The 21,049-nt window shown below is 41.2% G+C and overlaps 2 protein-coding genes across 2 annotated transcripts; both read right to left on the minus strand.

Moving 5' to 3' along the window:
* Positions 1 to 206: 206 nt before the first annotated feature.
* On the minus strand, positions 207 to 6,542 carry LOC121605684 (hydroxylysine kinase-like). The gene is made up of 5 exons (XM_041935712.1): positions 6,485 to 6,542; positions 5,060 to 5,368; positions 4,613 to 4,755; positions 3,270 to 3,450; positions 207 to 3,060 (listed from the first exon to the last, which is right to left on the minus strand). The coding sequence occupies exons 2-5, from the start codon at positions 5,361 to 5,363 to the stop codon at positions 2,618 to 2,620; spliced, it is 1,071 nt and encodes a 356-aa protein (XP_041791646.1). The 5' UTR covers positions 5,364 to 5,368; positions 6,485 to 6,542; the 3' UTR covers positions 207 to 2,617.
* Positions 6,543 to 15,979: 9,437 nt separating this feature from the next.
* Positions 15,980 to 20,689, minus strand: LOC121605787 (hydroxylysine kinase-like). The gene is given in 6 exon segments (XM_041935864.1): positions 15,980 to 16,969; positions 17,176 to 17,250; positions 17,253 to 17,355; positions 18,578 to 18,720; positions 19,080 to 19,388; positions 20,610 to 20,689. Coding segments are annotated over 5 exon segments (1,068 nt in total). The 5' UTR covers positions 19,384 to 19,388; positions 20,610 to 20,689; the 3' UTR covers positions 15,980 to 16,526.
* Positions 20,690 to 21,049: the final 360 nt, after the last annotated feature.

Consider the following 21,049-nt stretch of genomic DNA (forward strand, 5'->3'; position numbering starts at 1 on the left):
TGATTGGGGTTGTACTTTAATAAGTAAAACGGTTTCTGTGTACACTAGGGCAAAGCATCTAGTGTGTAATGTTGATCTATTTCTAACAATTAAGCTTGTTCCCACTTGGAAGTAATAGGCTAGGTTCAAGAAGTTTCTCACCACCAGACTCAAACAAGTATACATATTGAAAAAAATGTAACAGACTCTGTTTCGGAGGTGTTCTTTGTTTATTGAGGTTATTGGCACATGATCAAAGTACTAAATGGTAAACATTTGGACAGAGTTAAAGTGTTCAACACATATTCTGAAAGCTTATACGGTATATTCTAAATTCCCCACTGAAACAGAAAGTCATACTGCACCATAGTATGTGTGTATGCATAACAATCCGTCCTCCGTTACCAATCACTAGACATTATTGCAATTTAGTTGACATATAACCTGAGTATTAAATGTGGATTTTTGTATGGCTAACCACATGAATTTGATGCTAAGCACCAGTGTATCCCATGAGAATCCAAACCTTCCAGAGCTTAGAATCAAGGCACAAGATCAAGCACCAGAAATTAACAGGGGCAAAGTGAAAAAATGCCCCAGGAAATCTCAGACTGCTAAAAAACCATGACTTGAAGGCAAACATTTTCCTAGAAATCCTGCAATTGCAGTCATGTTGGTGCCATGAACCAGCATCTCAGTAAAAAAGCTGCAGCTGCTACCGAAGAAAGCAACCCCACACCTGGGCCATCACCAACACCACCCCCAGCATATAAGATGGCAAAGACAGTTGCAGCTTCGACGACTGAAAAATGGAAAACAGAGTGGCTTGCTGTTGAAGAGGTGAATAAGTTGACTCTCTTTTTCTGTAAAGCATGTTGGGCTGACCCACTCAAACAGAGCCAGACAGCTAAAAGCTAATCCTGACTTTGTTAAAGGAAGCCAACAGTACATGTAGCTACATGCTTTGGCCTCTGCTGCTGCATGCACAAGGGAGACGTTTGCCTTCAGAGCTTTATGCATATACATTCTTCATACATTCTATACACACACAGATGATTTCACACTTTTTTGAACAGTGTATTAGTAATAGTAAGGGGTTTTTAACTCATTTTGGCACAATGTTTCTCCAACTTTCCCAACCTCAGCTTTAGTCTGGGCTCACTTTCATTTTCCCATTAAAAAACACCAACTTCATGCCCTAATTACTAGTAATCAAAAGTGCTCCCAAAATTCTGTAACTGCCTCAGTGTGGGCAAATTTTGACCCCCGCCCCCAACATTTTTAAAATTTCCTACAGTAGCAAGATCCCTCATGTGAGGTGAACCTTCCCAATCACCAAAAGCAAAAGCAAATCCTCTTCATTTGACAAACTGTTTCTTTGTGGTTGACATTAACTCTGTCACTACTGTACACCCCATTATAAAGACACACATTAATAAACCTGCAATTAATTACTTTTTGTTCAAACTGTTTGAATTATACAAGGTTTAATCGCAAATTTCTTTGTGCTGAAAAGGAGTTTTTACATTTCTTTTGAGTCTTTTGACTGTCTTGGTTTCAGCACTGACAAAAACAAACCTCACAGTGATGCACTGGTTCAAAAATGTATTTAAAACTTGAACATGATTCACACATTTTGAGTGAGTTTGGCTTTTTGCGAGTAAAATCAAGTGTTGTGCTGCACAGTACAAACTGATGTGATTGCACTTAATGTTCACAGCATTTTGCTACTGAGTGTAAAAATGTATGAATGAAGACGTTATGAAAGAGTATTCAAGCAGTACATAGCCAGAGACACGTTGGCTGCGTCCTCGTTCACTCACCACTCCCTCTTTAACAGACACTTAAAAGATAGCTCAATAAGGAGCAGAAAACTTTTTTATACACTTCTGAATCAGTGTTTTTTTGCATCATGACTGGAAGCTGTTGTGTCACTTAACTGTTCATTTTTTCATGCACAGTGGAAATTGTGCAATGAGTATTGCATTGTGGGATTGTTAGCAGAAAATTGTGTAAATTCCATGGAAACTACTCTTTACATTCCTGTGTGGAATATTTCAGGGCACTACACAGTATAGAGCATAAACTTTTGACACTCAAAAAGAGACAGTAAATGTAAATGCACTCTACAGCAAATAGGGAGTGACTTCAGTCAGTATCTGTGTAATGCGAGAATAGAGAGAAATAGGTTGACCATTTCTGACTTTGCCAGATACGCAATAAAGTGACTCAGATCTTCAACCAAATGGACTGCTACCATATAGAGGAGCACCAAGGTAAACAAGTCAACTGAAGTGTCTAAACTCTGAACACTTTATACAGTTGTTAACCTGATGAGTTACAAATGAAGTTGCTCGCTATGCAGCACTTTTCTCAAAATCCTTTCTTGCTCTTACTCTCAGCTGTTTTGATGACTATTTTTGCTGTTTCAGTGCATGATGATGAGTATCAGTACTTCCTCTGGCAGTGTTTTTGCTACTCGACATCTACATCATCTACTCATCTCTAATTTGGACACACTGTGGTATTCCTGCTACAATGTCTGAAACTCAACAGTAAAAAATCTGTTACAATGATACTGCATCTGGACAAAAGGCTCACTGGAATCACCCTGATGTGAATTTGTGAATGGCTTTCCTCACTTTCTGTCACTGAACTGCGCGGCACTCTGAAACCACACCTTCTCCACCTGCTCCTTTCCGAGCTCCCAGAGGTGACGGAGAATGTGGATGCCCTTCCTGGACGAAATCATCAGATACTCTGCATTTTCTGGTTGCTGGGTCACAAAGTAACGAGCTAAAACCATCGACTGGCAGAGGCGACACAGCACCAGTACATAGAGACAATCTTTCTCTGCCTCATTGAGGGGGAGCACACTCTCCCAGCCAGCGAGGATATGCCCACCCACCTCTATGGGTTTAGGGTGCTCCATCATCATGTACGTGATGGCAATGGCTAGCTCATGGATGTAGTAGCCATAGTTCATGTCTCCAAAATCAAGGATGCCAGAAATTCTGTAGCAGTCATTCTCATCAGGGTGCACAAGCACATTGAGGTCGTTGAAGTCACCATGGTTAATGCCTTAGAAAAGAAACAAAGGAAAAGTTGTTTTTCCTGGCAACCAAACTACATGATCCCTCATGAACTCAGCGACATACACAGGTTCTGAAGAAGCAGAGAGCTTATACTGACCTGTTGCCTCATCCAAGTGTTCAAACAGGTTTGAATTTGATGCAGGCATTGTCAAGAAAGACGATTTATAGGAGTATAGAATCTAACAAGTCACTCACTCTTGCGGAAATGACAGTATCTGGGGGCCACAGAGGTCTTGTACTGATGCATGACAGATTTCACAACCTCCTGAAGAGGATCTCCATCTAATACGCTGATGTATGGTTCCAGGAGGGGAATGTTTGACAGGCTCCATAAGAACCCCTCTCTCTGCAGGGTGCTGAGATGAGGGTGCTCCAACTGACAAAAAATGCAAAGAATAATGATAATAATAAAACAGAGAGGCACAAAGCAGAGGAAAAAGTAGAAGACATGAGTAAAAGAACGCCAGAAATAAGAATCAGTTGTTAACTGCTTTGCTTATCAAAGCCAGTTTCATGTTAAATGAGCAGTGAAGGGCTGGCCCTTTATTACATACAGTGTTACAAAATAAATCTGATTGTAATCCATTACAGTTACTGGGAAAAATATTACAGTCACTCATGAAAATGCTGGTGATTACAAAAAGAGTTACATCTGAGTATATCATTTTTGGTGAAAAGCTTATATGTAGAATATGACGGTCATTCTGTTGCTTTGAAAAGCACTGTGCAGGAATGTCTTCTTTTGGAATATCTACAGACAGGTCAGCAAAGCAGTTGGGACAATTTTGAGTGCCACACCATCAAGGGTAGGGCATCAAGGTGGGTGAACAAGAACACCTTTCAGTGCTGGAAATTCAACATCATTTTCCTTATGAAATCAGAAAAGGGCTGGAACATTACTGCACAGTGTAAAGGTTGTTTATCAGCAGGAAAATGCTGTCAGCTGCACCTCCATTTATCAACCTTTTCATTGACCTTAGCCAAAATTAGTCCTCCTTGAATAGTGGTGTAGGTAGCCTATGTATATGTATCCATTTCAAAAGTAGCCGTCCCAACAATGTATGTACAATAGGATAGCAGGAGGATAGCAAATCTTTAATTCAAGACAACAGCAGTTGTGGTAGATACAGTCACTTTAAAGGACCATTGTGTCAGATTTAGGGGCTCTACTGGGAGAAATGTAATATAGTTTTCATAATTATGTTTTCATCAGTGCATAATCACCTGAAAATTAGCATCATTATGTTTTTTTCTTTAGAATGAGCTCTTTATATCTACAGAGGGAGCAGGGCTTCCTCTTTGTCCGCCAGATTGCACCGCCATGTTTCTACAGTAGCCCAGAACGGGCAAACCAAACTGGCTCTAGAAAAATGCCTTTTACACAATGCAAAAGGCATTTTTCTAGAGCCAACCTTAAAGTTTTGTCTTGAGACAACGAACTTTTACATATTAGCACTTTCTTGTCACAATAATTTAGCCACTTTTATGTTTATTACAAAACAAAATAAATGAGTTTCAAAGGTGTGTTACTGTTGTACCTCTTGTAGGGTTTTGTCCATTCTGGCTGCTGTCTTGCCGGTTTCATGCAGTAACTCTGGTGTTAAAGGAACCTTGGAAATAGTGGTTCCAGGCAAATAAGTCAACAGCCGCACCAGGTACTTCTGACAGCCGTAGTCAGTTTCTGTTAAAAGTTAAGGCAGGATTAGTATTACAGCCATGTTATACTATTATGTATTAATATTACAGAGGACATGAACCTGCCACAGTCTGCTATATTGCAAAAGACTGAAGCTACAAATGTGATTTTTTTTTTTTTTTTGTCTTGAGGCAGGACGGGTGGGGAGTCTACCTCCTCCACTGGTCACATTCCCACAGTGTAGTATACACTGCTTTTTACTAGCTCTCTGGCATCTCTTCAGCTAAGTTACCAGACATTTCTCTTCAAGCATCAGAATTCCTCAGGTCTAATGTGAGTGGTCTCTTACCTATTTCTTCCAGGCTCATGAGTTGTCCTGAGGTGGTGGGCTGTGCTGTTTGGGCAGGAAACCCATTCTGGTGCAGGAAGGACATGGCGCACGTCTGCATCTCAATCAGCGCGGGGTTCTTATTGTGCTCCGAGTTCATTATCTTCAGGACGTACTCACCACCCTCGATGGCCGCCACATAAACGTTCTGGTCATCGTAGCTCGGCAGCTGGCGAATTTCTGATGCCGTCACATTGTAGAGCCTCTTCACCATCTCAGCCACCTGAGACTGGCTTAAGTTGGGCTTGGCATGTTTCATCGACATCACTGCTGAAAACAAACAACAACATGTTATCAAAATGAAACGTTTTGCTTGCAGACATTTACAAAGCAGAAGCACCATAGTAACCTACAGTAAATTTATAATAATTTAAACTGTAAACTGTCGTCTGAAACTTCCAAACAGCGTATTGCTGATTAGCTGCGTCCCTCTTTAGGAATCTAATTAACTGTTTTTTCCATTATGTGACTATTTTTTTTATTTCATAACTACATTTGTTGTTGTGTGATTCAGATTTTCTTGCTGTTGTTTGTTCCCACCTGGGTATGTCAAAGGTCTCCTCACACACCCTTCCCGATAGTGCTAAGGTGGTTTGTAAAGCTGCTGCTGCGGTTGTGTATTTACAGCATGTTTCCTAAATACTGCATGCATCATCAGATTGATTAATATGTTTTCATCATTTGGATTTGTTTAAAGTTGTAGTGTGTTGAGCTCTCTAGGCCACTGTACATGTCTCAAATAAAAACCACGCACGTTTGTCCAGCTTCTCCAGTGTGTGGATTTGTAGTTTTTTTCTTCTTTGTCTCTTATCATCAAAAACTGAATCCTGAATAAATAAAACCAATTAGAAAAAAATCAATTTTCTTTGGTTGCCTATTTCTTCTGATGTCGTTTCAAAATAACAAATAAAGCATGACACCTTGGACTGGACCAGTTATTTTCTGATGAAAAAGGAAACTTACTGTAAAGTTTGAGACCCCAGACAATTATTCCTGACTTATTTACTGAGTGAATTACAGTGTAGCCTTCACACTCGGAGTAAAATCAACGTGTTCTTCCAGCATTAGCGACAATCACGTCACGTCGGAGTGACACCTGAATTTGAACAAGATAAAAGGTCGCCGTAAACTGCACAGACTCACTACACACTCATCTTCGATATTTGATGAATGTGTTAAAAAACATATACTTTGTGACACAGTGATTTGGAGTAAATAGCAAGATTAGTGAATTATGAATTGGCCACGTCGCTCGTAGCTTGGTAAGAGACGATCTTTTAGTCAACACAATGTATTAGACTTCGGTAGACTACGCAAGCTAATGTAGGAAATAGCAGCCCTCAAAGCTTATACAACACAACTTCATTCACGTGTTGGTAGATTTACCTTAGGCTGTGTAGAGACACCTTGGGAATGAAGGAATCACGCGGTGCATCCGCTACACCACACAAGCTGAATAGGAAGACCTTAAAGGGACCGGGACAGTGAAGCCATTCACATCCGGTGGGGTTTTTCAAAATAAACCTAACACTAGTTAGAGTTAGTGTGTCAAAGAATGTAGGTTTTGGCAGCAATAGAAAATATAAATATGCAATGTATACAATATATATTGCTGTAAGATGAATTCACCTTGTAATTAATTAGCTCGTTTCACATTATGCAAAATCTTTATGTCTCGCAGGAACATGGTAACTTCCGGTTTGTAAATTAAAAGATCTGGATGCCAAAGAAGGAGCACATTCACACCGGATTAAAATAAATGTGTCTTTTCTTCACAAACGTTTGCATCAAAGCATCTTCAGGTAAGACAACTGTCAAAGAAGAACCAAAACAGAGAATAATCTAAAAGGTAAATTTCAACATAAAAGTACAAGTGTTATTTTATCTGAAGTCATTTATCATTTTAATTTCTAATCCAAATTTCTTTGAAATTAAATTTTAACAACACTGTTAATCCACATGCTCATTCACACAGTCAAACTTTTAACTTACAAGGCACTATGTGTAAATGATACTTAATTTTAATTTTAATATTGTAGAATTACATTGTATTAAATGAGATATGAATTATATAAAGTTGAGGAAAGAGGAAAAAGTTGTTGAGTCATGTAAAGACAGAAAACACACACAATTTTGAGTTTCATTCCAACTTTTATCAACTATTGTTGGTGCCTTTTATGCTTCTTATTTTCAAACCTCACTATCCTCCTGTACTTGCTTGCCTATTAAGACACCACTACACTATCATACCTCTCCTAAATGGACCACCCCTAATCTCACATGCCTTTAAGATCTTTAGACCTATCATACATCCCTGTTATTCCAAATATTGTAAAGTAGCTGAATTTGCAAGATCACAAGAGAATTGTGAGAATTCATCTTTCCAGGCTTCAAGGTATGTGGCTGAACCACAGTGATTAAGACCAATAGGCGTCCTATGGGGAACTATGGCAGCTACCAGTAGGTGTAGTTTAAGTGAGACATGCAACTGTTCATTCAAAAGCAACAATGGTGGCTAATAGGGAGGTTAGTGTAAATGCTGCAGAACTGGAGAGACTGATGATTTATCCAGTCACCTGACAAGTATTATTGAATAAGTACTTTGAAAGAAATTTGTTTGTGACTTGTCGATCTAAAGGTAGACACGGTCTGAGCATACCCTGCCTTATCATCTACTTCACTAAATGGGAATCATTTACAAAATGAACATCATGCTGTATTAAAGACTTGAAACTAATGGCTGAGACCATAAGCTCATTAGGACAATGTTTAGTCATTTTCTCATTACCTTACAGACAATTTGGCTTCTTGTCAGCCCCTGCTGGCCAATAGAAAGAATGCAGGTTTAAGACTCTTTAAGCTCCGTCCACTTATTATACTGCCTCGAGCTGGGCCTCCACACACACTGAAGAATTTGTGGGAAGATTCTATGATGGTAAAGATATGATGTAGAAATAATATGTCTTATGTAACAGGCATGTTAATATTCATGAGAAATATAATGTAGATGGCCATCATTTATCCTCAGTATGTTTTGTCTCGCCCTTTGGGCTGACTAAAAAAAATCTAAAATGAACAGTGAAACACTGAAAGTTGTTGAACAAACTGTACTAGATTTTAACTGATGTCTTTTGTGATTCTCATCTTGCCTGCTGACTGTTATCTGAACTGTTTACGTCTTTACTGGTACAATTGTTTGATGTGACATAAAGATGTGCATGTTTTGTATTTTATTATTAATGCATCCTGTATAATGAACTGCAATGAAACAGTTAAACCAGTGCACTGACTGTCATTTGAGACACACCTGGCATATATCCAGAAATGGTTTTGTTTGGTCCATTTTTTTTTCTTTTTTTTTTTTTTGTCTGTCTTGTTTATCTTTTTTTCCACAGAACTACAGACAACTCATTTTCATTTTTTTGCTTATTGTTTTACTCACCATTTTAGTGAGTGAGACATTTGATGTGTGTGTATTTTAAAAGGACTGGCTGCAGATACATATGGGCCTCTCATGCTGGACCTGGAATCCAAACAGGTTAAGTCGTTTTTCTCTCCTCTTCTAAAGGGCAAATTAACAGAACAAAAGAAACTAGGACAGGTGCTTGTCATAATTTCATATTGCTTCAGTCAGTGAAGCCTTGGGTCCTGCTCTCTTTTAATCCTGATTACAGTGACAGCATCAAATAAAAGTGCTTGTGACTGGCTCACACCGGCAAAATGGTTTTGGGGCCAAAACAAGCATCAATTGGGTCAGAGCTTATGCAAGCAAGCCAACCAAACTGCAACATTTAAACGCATATTTAACATCCCTCTTGCAACTGTTTTTATTTTCTGTCTTTCACCAGATAGTTGCTAACTTTGTCTGGCATTTGACGCTATAGAGTCTTTAAGTTCCGTGGAGATAAGTGGAGCTGCAGAGTTGGGTGATTTTTCTCTGTGAGTGAGTGTATCACACTTTTACATTTTCAGTCATTTGACCCATCGTTAATATACAAATATTTATTGGTGCAGCTTCAAATATAGGCAAGTGTTTTTTTCATCAGGCTAAGGAATGATTGTTGTCATGGCTAAGGGAGAAAAACACTCTTTGCTTTGGCACTAAACATAAACACAGGTCACTTTAATTAGACAGAATAAATTATTTTCTTGGTCTCTACAGACAGAAGTCTCTTGTACGCTTATTGCCCACCTTGTGCATGTGTGTGTGTGTGAATTCCGAATATAACATTGTTTTTTGTATTTGTGTGTGTGTGTGTGTGCATCACATGAGCTCAATGGAGATGTTTTTGGGCAGATTTGTGCATCTGTTAAGGAGTGTGCCTATGCATTAATGTCAAGCGCATTTCAGTGATCTTTATTTTCTTATCACATCTCCCACATGGGCGATGACTGCTGTGCAGCTGAAGCCTGAGGTTTAGTGGTTCATGAAGGCATCAGCAGTCATCTTGACCACCTGTCACAAAGCATTCCCGCAACTCTGACAGGAGAGGAGAAAGAGAAATGTCAGCTGGTCAGCCAATGAGCTGCTTTTCTTACAGCCTATCTGGCAGCAACAGTAGAGGCCTATCATAGCTAGTATCTTCAGTTTGTGATGGGTGTAGAGTGAACCAACTTGTAGCACAAATGAACCAGGTAGTAGCATTAACAGTCTTTATTCAGCAGGTAAATGTAGGAACACAATTAACCACCAGAGGCATGCGGGTATGGCTGAATTTGAACCCAGGACTCCCATGTGGCAGGTGGGCAAGTTACCACAAGACCAACATAGCAGGTAGGGAATGCCGAGGGGCTCGTAAGCAGATAATTGTCTACAGTTCTCAAAAGGCTCAACGAGTGTGTTGGAGGGGAAATATGGGTGTAGAGTGAACCAACTTGTAGCACAAATGAACCAGGTAGTAGCATTAACAGTCTTTATTCAGCAGGTAAATGTAGGAACACAATTAACCACCAGAGGCATGCGGGTATGGCTGAATTTGAACCCAGGACTCCCATGTGGCAGGTGGGCAAGTTACCACAAGACCAACATAGCAGGTAGGGAATGCCGAGGGGCTCGTAAGCAGATAATTGTCTACAGTTCTCAAAAGGCTCAACGAGTGTGTTGGAGGGGAAATAGCACAAATTCACTACAGTAGGAAGTTTTCCTGGAAGGTGGTAGGACTGGCTTAATGAATTCCTGGACAGCCACCTGAAACGTTGTAGGAGGGCATGCCGTGTCCGTTGAACACCAGGGTGACAGGAGAGCTTGGAGGAGTGGGCTCATAGTAGCACATCTGACCTCAAGGCTGGAGGGACGAAAAGGCAGTTTAGTGGGCAGGAGCTGGGACCCAGCTGTCCTTCTGTGGCGTCTCTCACCCTCTCCTCTATGTCCCAGGTCACGGTGGTAACAAGGCAGGATGTAGGGAGGATGGGCTCAGGTCTATCAACAGAATCCTCTGTCCTCAGGAACTGACGGGAAAGGATGTCGGGATTGGCATTGCGGGACCCCGGATGGTAAGAGAGGACAAAGTTGAAACGGGCAAAGAACAGAGACCAGCGGGCCTGGTGAGAGTTCAGTCTTTTAGCAGCTCCTCCTCTTTAAATGGCTCCTTGGTGCCCTCCAACCAATGGCACCATTCTCCTAGGGCCATCTTAACTATCTTAACAGGGAGTTCTCTAGGAGGCGCTGGAGGACTGGACATGGTGAATGTGTTGCTCTTTGGTCCAGGAGATGTCATCGAGATATACAAAGACATATCTGTTGAGCATGTCTCTGAGCACATCGTTTATCAGTGCCTGGAAGACGGCAGAGGCATTGGTGAGGCCAAATGGCATTACGAGGTATTCGTAGTGTCCAGTTGGGGTGTTGAATGCCGTCTTCCACTAATCTCCTTCTCTGATGTGGACAAGGAGGTAGGCGTTGCACAGGTCAAGTTTGGAGAAAATGGTGGCTCCCTGGAGCAGTTCAAAGGCAGTGGAGATGAGTGGCAGTCTTTATGGTGATTTCATTTAGTCCTTGGTGGTCGATGCAGGGTCTCAATGTCTTGTCCCTCTTCTAAACAAAGAAAAAACCCTGCTCCAGCAGGAGACAAAGAAGGATGAATGATGCCCACGGCCAGGGAGTCATTGATCTAAGTCTCCATGGCTTTTCTCTCGGGCTCCGACACAGAGTACAGGCGCCCCTTGGGAGGTGACGTATCAGGCAGGGAATCTATTGTGGAGTCGTAGGGGCGGTGTGGGGGCAGAGACGTGGCTCTGGCTTTGCTGAAGACCATGGTACACAGGTGGCACCCCGGTGAGGTCAGGTAAAACGCTGGAGCTGAAGGAGTGAACCGGAGCCAAGGCTTGCTGCAGGCATCTCTTATGACAGGAAGAGCTTCACTCCAGAATGGCCCCAGTGGCCCAGTCGATGTGAGGGTTGTGAAGATGGAGCCATGGGTACCCCAGGATGAGTGGCAGGCAGGAAGAGCTCAGGATGTGGAACTGGACTGTTTCATGATGATTACCAGAAAGCAGCAGACGAACAGGAGAGGTCTGATGCGTGATGGTAACCAAGATATGTCCATCTTAGGCACTAGCAGGAACCAGATGGGGAACCTGCTCGAGCCCCAGCTGAAGGGCCATCACCTCATCAATGATACAGGCATGGGCCCAGAGTCAATAAAGATAGCCAAGGTGTGAGGGCCATCTGGAAGGAGGAGGCGGCCTTGGAACAGAGGTCTCTGCCTTTGGGGAGGTGACAGGGCAGTGGGGCTCACCAGGGCTTACCCAGATACTGGTGAGCTCTGGCTTTTGCTGGACAGCTGGAGATGTAGTGTCCCGCTGCCCCACAATAGAGACAGAGATTGGACTTGGCGCTACTTTTCTTCCAGGGAGAGAGAGGTGCCATCTAACTGCATGGGCTCAGGATCCCCAATCTGATGACAAAATGAGGTGGAGTTGACTGCAGCAGAACCTCCATGAGAGTGAGATGGAAGAGAACATTGGGGTCCCCCTTGATGCCTGGACCCAAAGGTCGATGCAGATGGCTAAATCAATCACCCAATCCAAGGTGATGGGGGTGTCATGTGAAACCAGTCCATCTTTCATGTGGTCAGCCAAACCATGGAGAAAGGCATCACAGAGGGCTGAGCTGTTCTGCCTGCTTTGGCTGGCTCTGGTGCGGAAATCAGTGGAGTAATCTGCCACTGTTCACTCACTTTGTTTCAGTCGCATCAGTCTCCTTGCTTCTTTATGTGAGTTGAGTAGTAACTACAACCAAATTTCCCACGTGTAGTTATTCCAAAGGCAAGTTTTACAGTAAATGTCAAAGTCTAAATCTAAATTAACTATCTATTGACCAACTTCCAAGTCCACCAAGACATTTAGGTGGAGTTTTGATTATTGGGGTTGTACTTCAATTAGTGAAACTGTTTCTGTGTAAACTAGGGCAGAGCTTCTTTTTCAAACATGAGGTCTCTCAATTTCTAGTCAACCAGATTGTCTATGACAGATAGTGAAGGAGATTCATGAAAAAAAACATCTCTTCTGATCTCTTTCAATGACACTGAATTTGACTGCCGAGCTCCTGTGCATTTCTAGTGTGTAATGTTGCTCTACTTCTAACAATTAAGCTTGTTCCCACTTGGAAGTAATAGACTAGAGTCAAAAAGTTATACTTATTGAAAAAAATGTAACAGACTCTGTTCAGGAGGTGTTCTTTTGTTTATTGAGATTATTGGCACACAATCAAAGTACTAAATGGTAAACATTTGTACAGTTAAAGTTTTCAACACATATTCTGAAAGCTTATATATTCGAAATTCCCCACTGAAACAGAAACTCATACTGCACCTAAGTATGTGTGTATGCATAACAATTCGTATCACTAGACAATTTAGTTGACAAATAACCTGAGTATTAAATGTGGATTTTTGTATGGCTAACCACATGAAATTGACAAAGTACCAGTGTATCCCATAATAATCCAAACCTTCCAGAGCTTAGTATCATTTCTTGACAAGATCAAGCACCGGAAATTAATAAGGGCAAAATGAAAAAATGCCCCAGGAAATCTCAGACTGGTAAAAAAATGATTAAAGGTAAAAAGACGGTTGTACCTTCTACAACTGAAAAGTGGAAAACAGACTGGCTTGGCGTTGAAGAGGTGAATAAGTTGATTCTCTTCTTCTATAAAGCATGTAGGGCTCACCCAACCAAACAGAGCCAGACAGCAAAAGCTATTTCATTTGGCTTAAAAGGAGTTTTTACATTTCTTTTGGGTAATTCCTTAGTCTTTTGACTGTCTTGGTTTCAGCATGACAAAAACAAACCTCACAGTGATGCACTGGTTCAAAAATGTATTTAAAACTTGAACATGATTCACACATTTTGAGTGAGTTTGGCTTTTTGCAGGTAAAATTAAGTGTTGTGCTGCAGTGCATCAGTATAAAATGATGTGATTGCACTTAATGTTCACAGTATTTTGCTACTCAGTGAAAAAAAATGTAAAAAGAAATGTAAAAATGAAAGAGCACTCAAGCAGTACATGGTTAGAGACTCTATGGCTGCGTCCTCGTTCACGATCCTATTACAGAGACTGGAACACCTCATTGGCATTCAGGGAACTGCATTAAGCTGGTTTAAATCCTACTTTTCAGAACGATTTCAGTTCGTACACTTTGGCGACTTCTCTATGTACACTAAAGCAAGTCAAGGCGTTTCTCAGGGTTCTGTGCTTGGACCGATCCTATTCACTCTCTCTATATATATATATGCTTCCTCTAGGCAGCATAATCAGGAAACACTCCATAAATTTTCACCGTTATGCAGATGACTCAGCAATATTTATCAATGAAGCCAGAAAAAAAACAATCAATTGACTGAACTCCAAGCGTGTCTTAAGGAAAAAAGACCTGGATGACCTGCAATTTTTTATTGTTGAAATCAGACAAAACTGAAGTTATCGTATTTGGGCCTGAACACCTTAGACAGGCATGTCCAAACTATTCCATAAAGGGCCGTGTGGCTGCAGGTTTTCGTTCCAACCAAGGAGGAGCACACCAGGCCAACCAATCAACATCAAGGGATCCCTTAGTTATCAGCTGAAAAGGGAGATCAGCTGATTAAATGAGTCCAGCCTGGTGCGTTCCTCCTTGGTTGGAACGAAAACCTGCAGCCACACGGCCCTTTATGGAATAGTTTGGACATGGCTGCCTTAGAAACTCACTATCCGATGAGATGGTAACTATGGATGGCATAGCACTGGCCCACAGTCCAACCGTAAGGAATCTGGGAGTCATCTTTGATCAGGATATGTCATTTAACTCCTACATAAAACAAATTTCAAGGACCGCCTTCTTACACCTATGTAACATTGTAAAATTCAGGCACTTCCTGTCTCAAAATGATGCAGAAAAACTAGTCCACGCATTTGTTACTTCCAGGCTGGATTATTGCAATTCCTTACTGTCCCAATTCATTGCTAAATACTCTCCAACTAATCCAGAATGCTGTGGCACATGTTCTGACAAAAACCAGGAACAGAGACCATATTTCTCCGATAATAGTCGCGCTGCACTGGCTGCCTGTAAAATCCCAAATAGAATTTAAAATCCTTCTCCTTACAAAGCATTAAATGGTCAGGTACCATCTTACCTTAAAGAACTCATAGTACCCTATTAACCCAGTAGAACATTGTGATCCCAGAATGCAGGCTTACTGGTGGTTCCTAAAGTCTCTAAAACCAGAATGGTAGCCAGAGCCTTTAGTTATCAAGCTCCTCTTCTATGGAACCATCTTCCAGCTATTGTCCAGGAAGCCGACACCCTCTCTACAAGTAGGCTTAAGGTTTAAGAGTAGGCTCAAAACTTTCCTTTTTGATAAAGCTTACATTTAGTTGTTACATAGGATTAGGCTGCCAAGAGACTTTCAATGATATGCAAACCTCTGTTCTTCTCTCCCTCTCCATCAGTATGCGTCCCTGTCCTACCAAGGCATGTTACTGACTTGGCTTCTTCTCCGGAGTCTTTGTGCTTTCTTGGAGAGCGGCTGACCCTGGACTACTGATTACACCTACCGGACATCCACTGCAACTTTTATTGTTATTAGCTATGCTATTATTGTTGTTAGATCATTAATGCCTTACTATGTTCGTATACTATCTGCTATTAATATGTTAATACATCAAATACATAAAAATATCACATAGGCATATACCATGCCATTTCTTTGTATACCTGTAAATCTAGTACAACTGTCACATCTGTGATTTCTGTCCAACTCCGAACCTCTCTCTATATATCTCAATCTCTGACACGGTGCTCAGGCACACTGAGGCTGGACTCAAATGCAGAATCAAAGACACACTTGGAAATCAAAAAAAGGCTTGAAGCCGGTTTAGCAACAAAAATGCTCAATAACAAAAATACAACGAATGGTGTAAGGTGAAAACAATAACTAAAGGCGCTAAGGTTTCTTGAATGCAAACAAAGAACAAAAGATTCTTGGAAAACTAGGCAAGGTATTGATTTTAGGTAGCAAAGACAGGACTGACGTGGACCAAGGACGATACAAGACAATCTGGCACAGGACAGGGGAAAACGCAGACAATATATACACGAGGTAACGAGCAACAGGTGGAGACAATCAGGGCGGGGCAGACAATCAGATAGTCGGGAAACAAGACACAAGACACAACATGACGCCAGTGAACAAAACCTCAAACATGATGAGACATGACAATCTCTCTCTATATCTCTATCTCTCTCACTCTCTCTCTCTCTCTCTCTCACCCGCCCAACCGTTTGAAGCAGATGGCCGCCCACTCAGAGCCTGGTTCTGTTTGAGGTTTCTGCCTCCTAAAAGGAAGTTTTTCCTCACCACTGTCGCCAAGTGCTTGCTCGTGAGGGAATTGTTGGGTCTCTGTAGATAAAGAGTCTGGTCTGTACCTGCTCTAAATGTAAAGTGTCCGGAGACAACTTTGGTTGTGATTTGGCACTATATAAATAAAATTGAATTGAATTGAATTAAATTGTGCACTCTACAGCAAATAGGGAGGGATTTCGCAATCAAGTGAATCCGATCTTCAACCAATACAGAGGAGTTACCATACAAAGGAGCACCAAGGAAAAAAGTCTGAACACTTTATACACTTATTATTAACCTGATGAGTTACGAATGAAGTTGCTCACTATGCAGCACTTCTCTCAAAATCCTTTCTTGCTCTTACTCTCAGCTGTTTTGATGACTATTTTTGCTTTTTCAGTATGTGATGATGACTATCAATACTTCCTCTGGCACTTTTTTTGCTAATCTACTCGTCTCTAATTTGGACACACTGTGGTATTCCTGCTACAATGTCTGAAACTCAACAGTAAAAAATCTGTTTTTTGGTGAAATTACAATGATACTGCGTCTGGACAAAAGGCTCACTGGATTCACCCTGTTGTGAATTTGTGAATGGCTTTCCTCACTCTCTGTCACTTAACTGCGCGGCACTCTGAAACCACACCTTCTCCACCTGCTCCTTTCCGAGCTCCCAGAGGTGACGGAGAATGTGGACGCCCTTCCTGGACGTAATCATCAGATACTCTGCATTTTCTGGTTGCTGGGTCACAAAGTAACGAGCTAAAACCAATGACTGGCAGAGGCGACACAGCACCAGTACATAGAGACAATCTTTCTCTGCCTCATTGAGGGGGTGCACACTCTCCCAGCCAGCAAGGACATGCCCACCCACCTCTATGGGTTTAGGGTGCTCCAACATCATGTACATAATGGTAATGGCTAGCTCATAGATGTAGTAGCCAGTGTTCATGTCTCCAAAGTCAAGGATGCCAGAAATCCTGTAGCCGTCATTCTCATCAGGGTGCACAAGCACATTGAGGTCGTTGAAGTCACCGTGGTTAATGCCTTAGAAAAGAAACAAAGGAAAGGTTGTTTTTCCTGGCAACCAAACTACATGATCCCTCATGAACTCAGCGACACACACAGGTTCTGAAGAAGACAGCTTATACTGACCTGTTGCCTCATCCAAGTGTTCAAACAGGTTTGAATTTGATGCAGGCATTGTCAAAAAAGACAATTTATCGGAGTATAGAATCTAACAAGTCACTCACTCTTGCGGAAATGACAGTATCTGGGGGCCACAGAGGTCTTGTACTGATGCATGACAGATTTCACAACCTCCTGAGGGGATCTCCATCTAATACGCTGATGTATGGTTCCAGGAGGGGAATGTTTGACAGGCTCCATAAGAACCCCTCTCTCTGCAGGGTGCTGAGATGAGGGTGCTCCAACTGACAAAAAATACAAAGAATAGTGATAATAATAAAATAGAGAGGCACAAAGCAGAGGGAAAAGTAGAAGACATGAGTAAAAGAGCGCCAGAAAAAAAGAATTAAATCAGTTGTTAACTGCTTTGCTTATCAAAGCCAGTTTCATGTTGAATGAGCAGTGAAGGGCTGGCCCTTTATTACATACAGTGCTACAAAATAAATTTTAATTGTAATCCATTGCAGTTACTGGGAAAAATATTACAGTTACTGATGAAAATGCTGGTGATTACAAAAAGAGTTACATCTGAGTATATCATTTTTGGTGAAAAGCTTATATGTAGAATATGACGGTCATTCTGTTGCTTTGCATCTTTTCACCGTGCAGGAATGTCTTCTTTTGGAATATCTACAGACAGGTCAGCAAAGCCATGACATCGAACAAGAACACCTTTCAGTGCTGGAAATTCAACATCATTTTCCTTATGAAATCAGAAAAGGGCTGGAACATTACTGCACAGTGTAAAGGTTGTTTATCAGCAGGAAAATGCTGTCAGCTGCACCTCCATTTATCAACCTTTTGATTGAAAACCTTAGCCAAAAATAGTCCTCCTTGAATAGTGGTGTAGGTAGCCTATGTATATGTATCCATTTCAAAAGTAGGATAGCAGGAGGATAGCAAATTCATGGTTTATCTGTAATTCAAGAAAACAGCAGTTGTGGTAGATACAGTCACTTTAAACCATCGTGTAAGATTTAGGGGCTCTACTGGGAGAAATGGAATATACAGTAGTTTTCATAATTATGTTTTCATTAGTGAACAATCACTTGAAAATACGTATTATTATGTTTTTTTCTTTAGAATGAGCTCTTTATATCTACAGAAGGAGCAGGGCCCCCTCTTTGTCCGCCAGGTTGCACCACCACATTTCTACAGTAGCCCAGAACGGGCAACCAAACTGGCTCTAGAAAAATGCCTATCCTATGTGCTTGGAAAGGGCTGAGGGGAGGGGCATTCAGTTGGTTGCAATCTGCAACCTCACCACAAGATGCCATTAAATCCTACACAATAGCACTTTAAGACATTTTCATAAATCAAACTTAAAGTTTTGTCTTGAGACGACAAACTTTCACATATTGCAGCACTTTGCTGTCACAATAATTCAGACATTTTTAAAACAGATGTGGAGGTATTACAAAAAAAAGTCAATGAGCTAAAAGTTTCACACGTGTTTTACTGATGCACCTCTTGTAGGATTTTGTCCATTCTGGCTGCTGTCTTGCCGGTTTCATGCAGTAACTCTGGTGTTAAAGGAACCTTGGAAATAGTGGTTCCAGGCAAATAAGTCAACAGCCGCACCAGGTACTTCTGACAGCCGTAGTCAGTTTCTGTTAAAAGTTAAGGCAGGATTAGTATTACAGCCATGTAATACTATTATGTATTATTATTACAGAGGACATGAACCTGCCACAGCCTGCTATATTGCAAAAGACTGAAGCTACAAATGTGATTTTTTTTTTTTTTTTTTTTTTTGTCTTGAGACAGGACAGGTGGGGAGTCTACCTCCTCCACTGGTCACATTCCCACAGTGTAGAATACACTGCTTTTTACTAGCTCTCTGGCATCTTGCCAAGGGCCCATTCCTGACAATCACGTTTGAAGTCTACATCTATCTCTTCAGCTAAGTTACCAGACATTCCTCTTCAAGCATTAGATTTCCTCAGGTCTAAAGTGAGTGGTCTCGTACCTATTTCTTCCAGGCTCAAGAGTTGTCCTGAGGTGGTGGGCTGTGCTGTTTGGACAGGAAACCCATTCTGGTGCAGGAAGGACATGGCACACGTCTGCATCTCGATCAGAGCAGGCTGCTTACTGTCCTCTGAGTTCACTATCTTCAGGACGTACTCACCACCATCGGTGGCCGCCACATAAAAGTTCTGGTCACCGTAGCTCGGCAGCGGGCGAATTTCTGATGGTGTCACATTGTAGAGCCTCTTCACCATCTCAGCCACCTGAGACTGGCTTAAGTTAGGCTTGGCATGTTTCATCGACATCACTGCTGAAAAAACAACAACATGTTACATTACAAATTTACTGTAGATTACCATGGTGTTTGCTTACGTTGTAGTGTGTTGAGCTCTCTAGGCCGATGTACATGTCTCAGATATCATCAAAAACTGAATCCTGAATAAATAAAACCAATAAGAAAAAAATCAATTTTCTTTGGTCGCATATTTCTTCTGATGTTCTTTAAAATATCAAATAAAGCACTCTTAAATACTCGATTTTGATTGGTCAAGCGCGAAATTCTGCGGTGTTTATGTAAGGGAGCAGGTTCCTAGGGAGAAATAATAATAATTAATAAAGGGGCAATGCGATCATGTACCAAGATCAATAACAAATTGCCAGCTGATTTGAGTGGAAAAATAATGAGCATCCGGACATGATTTTTAATTTGTTTGGAGAGGACAAAACACTTGGCTGGAGAATGACATGTCCCCAGCAAAAAAGACGAGAAAAGTAAGAGGAGAGGCGATCTTAAAGCACAAGCGACTTGAGGACACAGAGACTGAATAGGCTGAAGCGGACAGACACGAAAAACACAGCATGGACGATCGGCCTGCTAAAAGACTGCTTAGTGGAGACAAAACTGGAGACAGATTTTTAATGTAAGACGCTGAACGCCGAAATCAGCTGCTGCGGGACTTTAATCCATCAGTACGAAATAACAGCGGCAAACCAAACTCTGCCTCCAGCTACTTCTCTCTCAGGTCTGGGATATCCCGTCACTTCTCCACATTTGACATGATTTTAAATAAATAAAATATGTCTTAATCACTATTTTTGTCATATTATTGAATGCTCCGCTTCGCGTCGGGCATCTATGTCATCCCGTCGGGGTTTATTTCTCCAAAGGAACCCGCTGAACATGTTCTTCCAGCATTAGCGACAATCACGTCACGTCGGAGTGACACCTGAGTTTGAACAAGATAAAAGGTCGCCGTAAACTGCACAGACTCACTATACACATCTTCAATATTTGATGAATATGTTAAAATACCGTATATACTTTGTGACACACTGATTTGGAGTAAATAGCAAGATTACTGAATTATGATTATTGGTTGGTTGGTTGAATAAAATACTCATAGCTTGGTAAGAGACGACGTTGTAGTAAAAACAATGTATTAGACTTCGGTAGACTACGCTAGCAAATTTAGGAAATAGCAGCCATCAAGGCTTATAAAACACAGCATTATTCACATGTCGGTAGATTTACCTCAGGCTGTGAAGAGACACCTTGGGAATGAAGAAATCGTGCCGTGCATCCCGACACCAGCTGAATATGAACCCTTTAAAGTGAGCGGGGCAGTGAAGCCATTCACATCCGGTGTTTTTTTTCAAAATGTAACTAACACTAGTTAGAGTTAGTGTATAAAAGAATGGAGGTTTTGGCAGCAATAGAAAAAAAGAGTATGCAATATAAATATGCAATGTATACAATATATATTGTTGTAAGATGAATTCACCTTCTAATTAATTAGCTCGTTTCACAGCATACAAAATCTTTATGTCTCGCAGGAACAAGGTAACTTCCGGTTTGTAAGTAAAAAGATCTGGATGCCAAAGAAGGAGCACATTCACACCGGATTAAAATAAATATCTTTTCTTCGCAAACGTTTGCATCTTAAGTAAATATCTTAAGGAAAAACAACTGTC

This window comes from Chelmon rostratus, chromosome 4 (assembly GCF_017976325.1).
Source record: "Chelmon rostratus isolate fCheRos1 chromosome 4, fCheRos1.pri, whole genome shotgun sequence".
Classification (NCBI taxonomy): Eukaryota; Metazoa; Chordata; class Actinopteri; order Chaetodontiformes; family Chaetodontidae; genus Chelmon; species Chelmon rostratus.

Bases quoted from the DNA above. Each gene is read 5' to 3' on its own strand.
- LOC121605684 (XM_041935712.1), bottom strand. From the start codon at position 5,363: ATGTCGATGAAACATGCCAAGCCCAACTTAAGCCAGTCTCAGGTGGCT. The intron at 3,451-4,612 runs GTACAACAGTAA...ATTTTTTGTCAG, and splicing joins TGGACAAAACCCTACAAGAG to TTGGAGCACCCTCATCTCAG. The intron at 3,061-3,269 runs GTGAGTGACTTG...TTCTTTTCTAAG, and splicing joins ATACTGTCATTTCCGCAAGA to GCATTAACCATGGTGACTTC.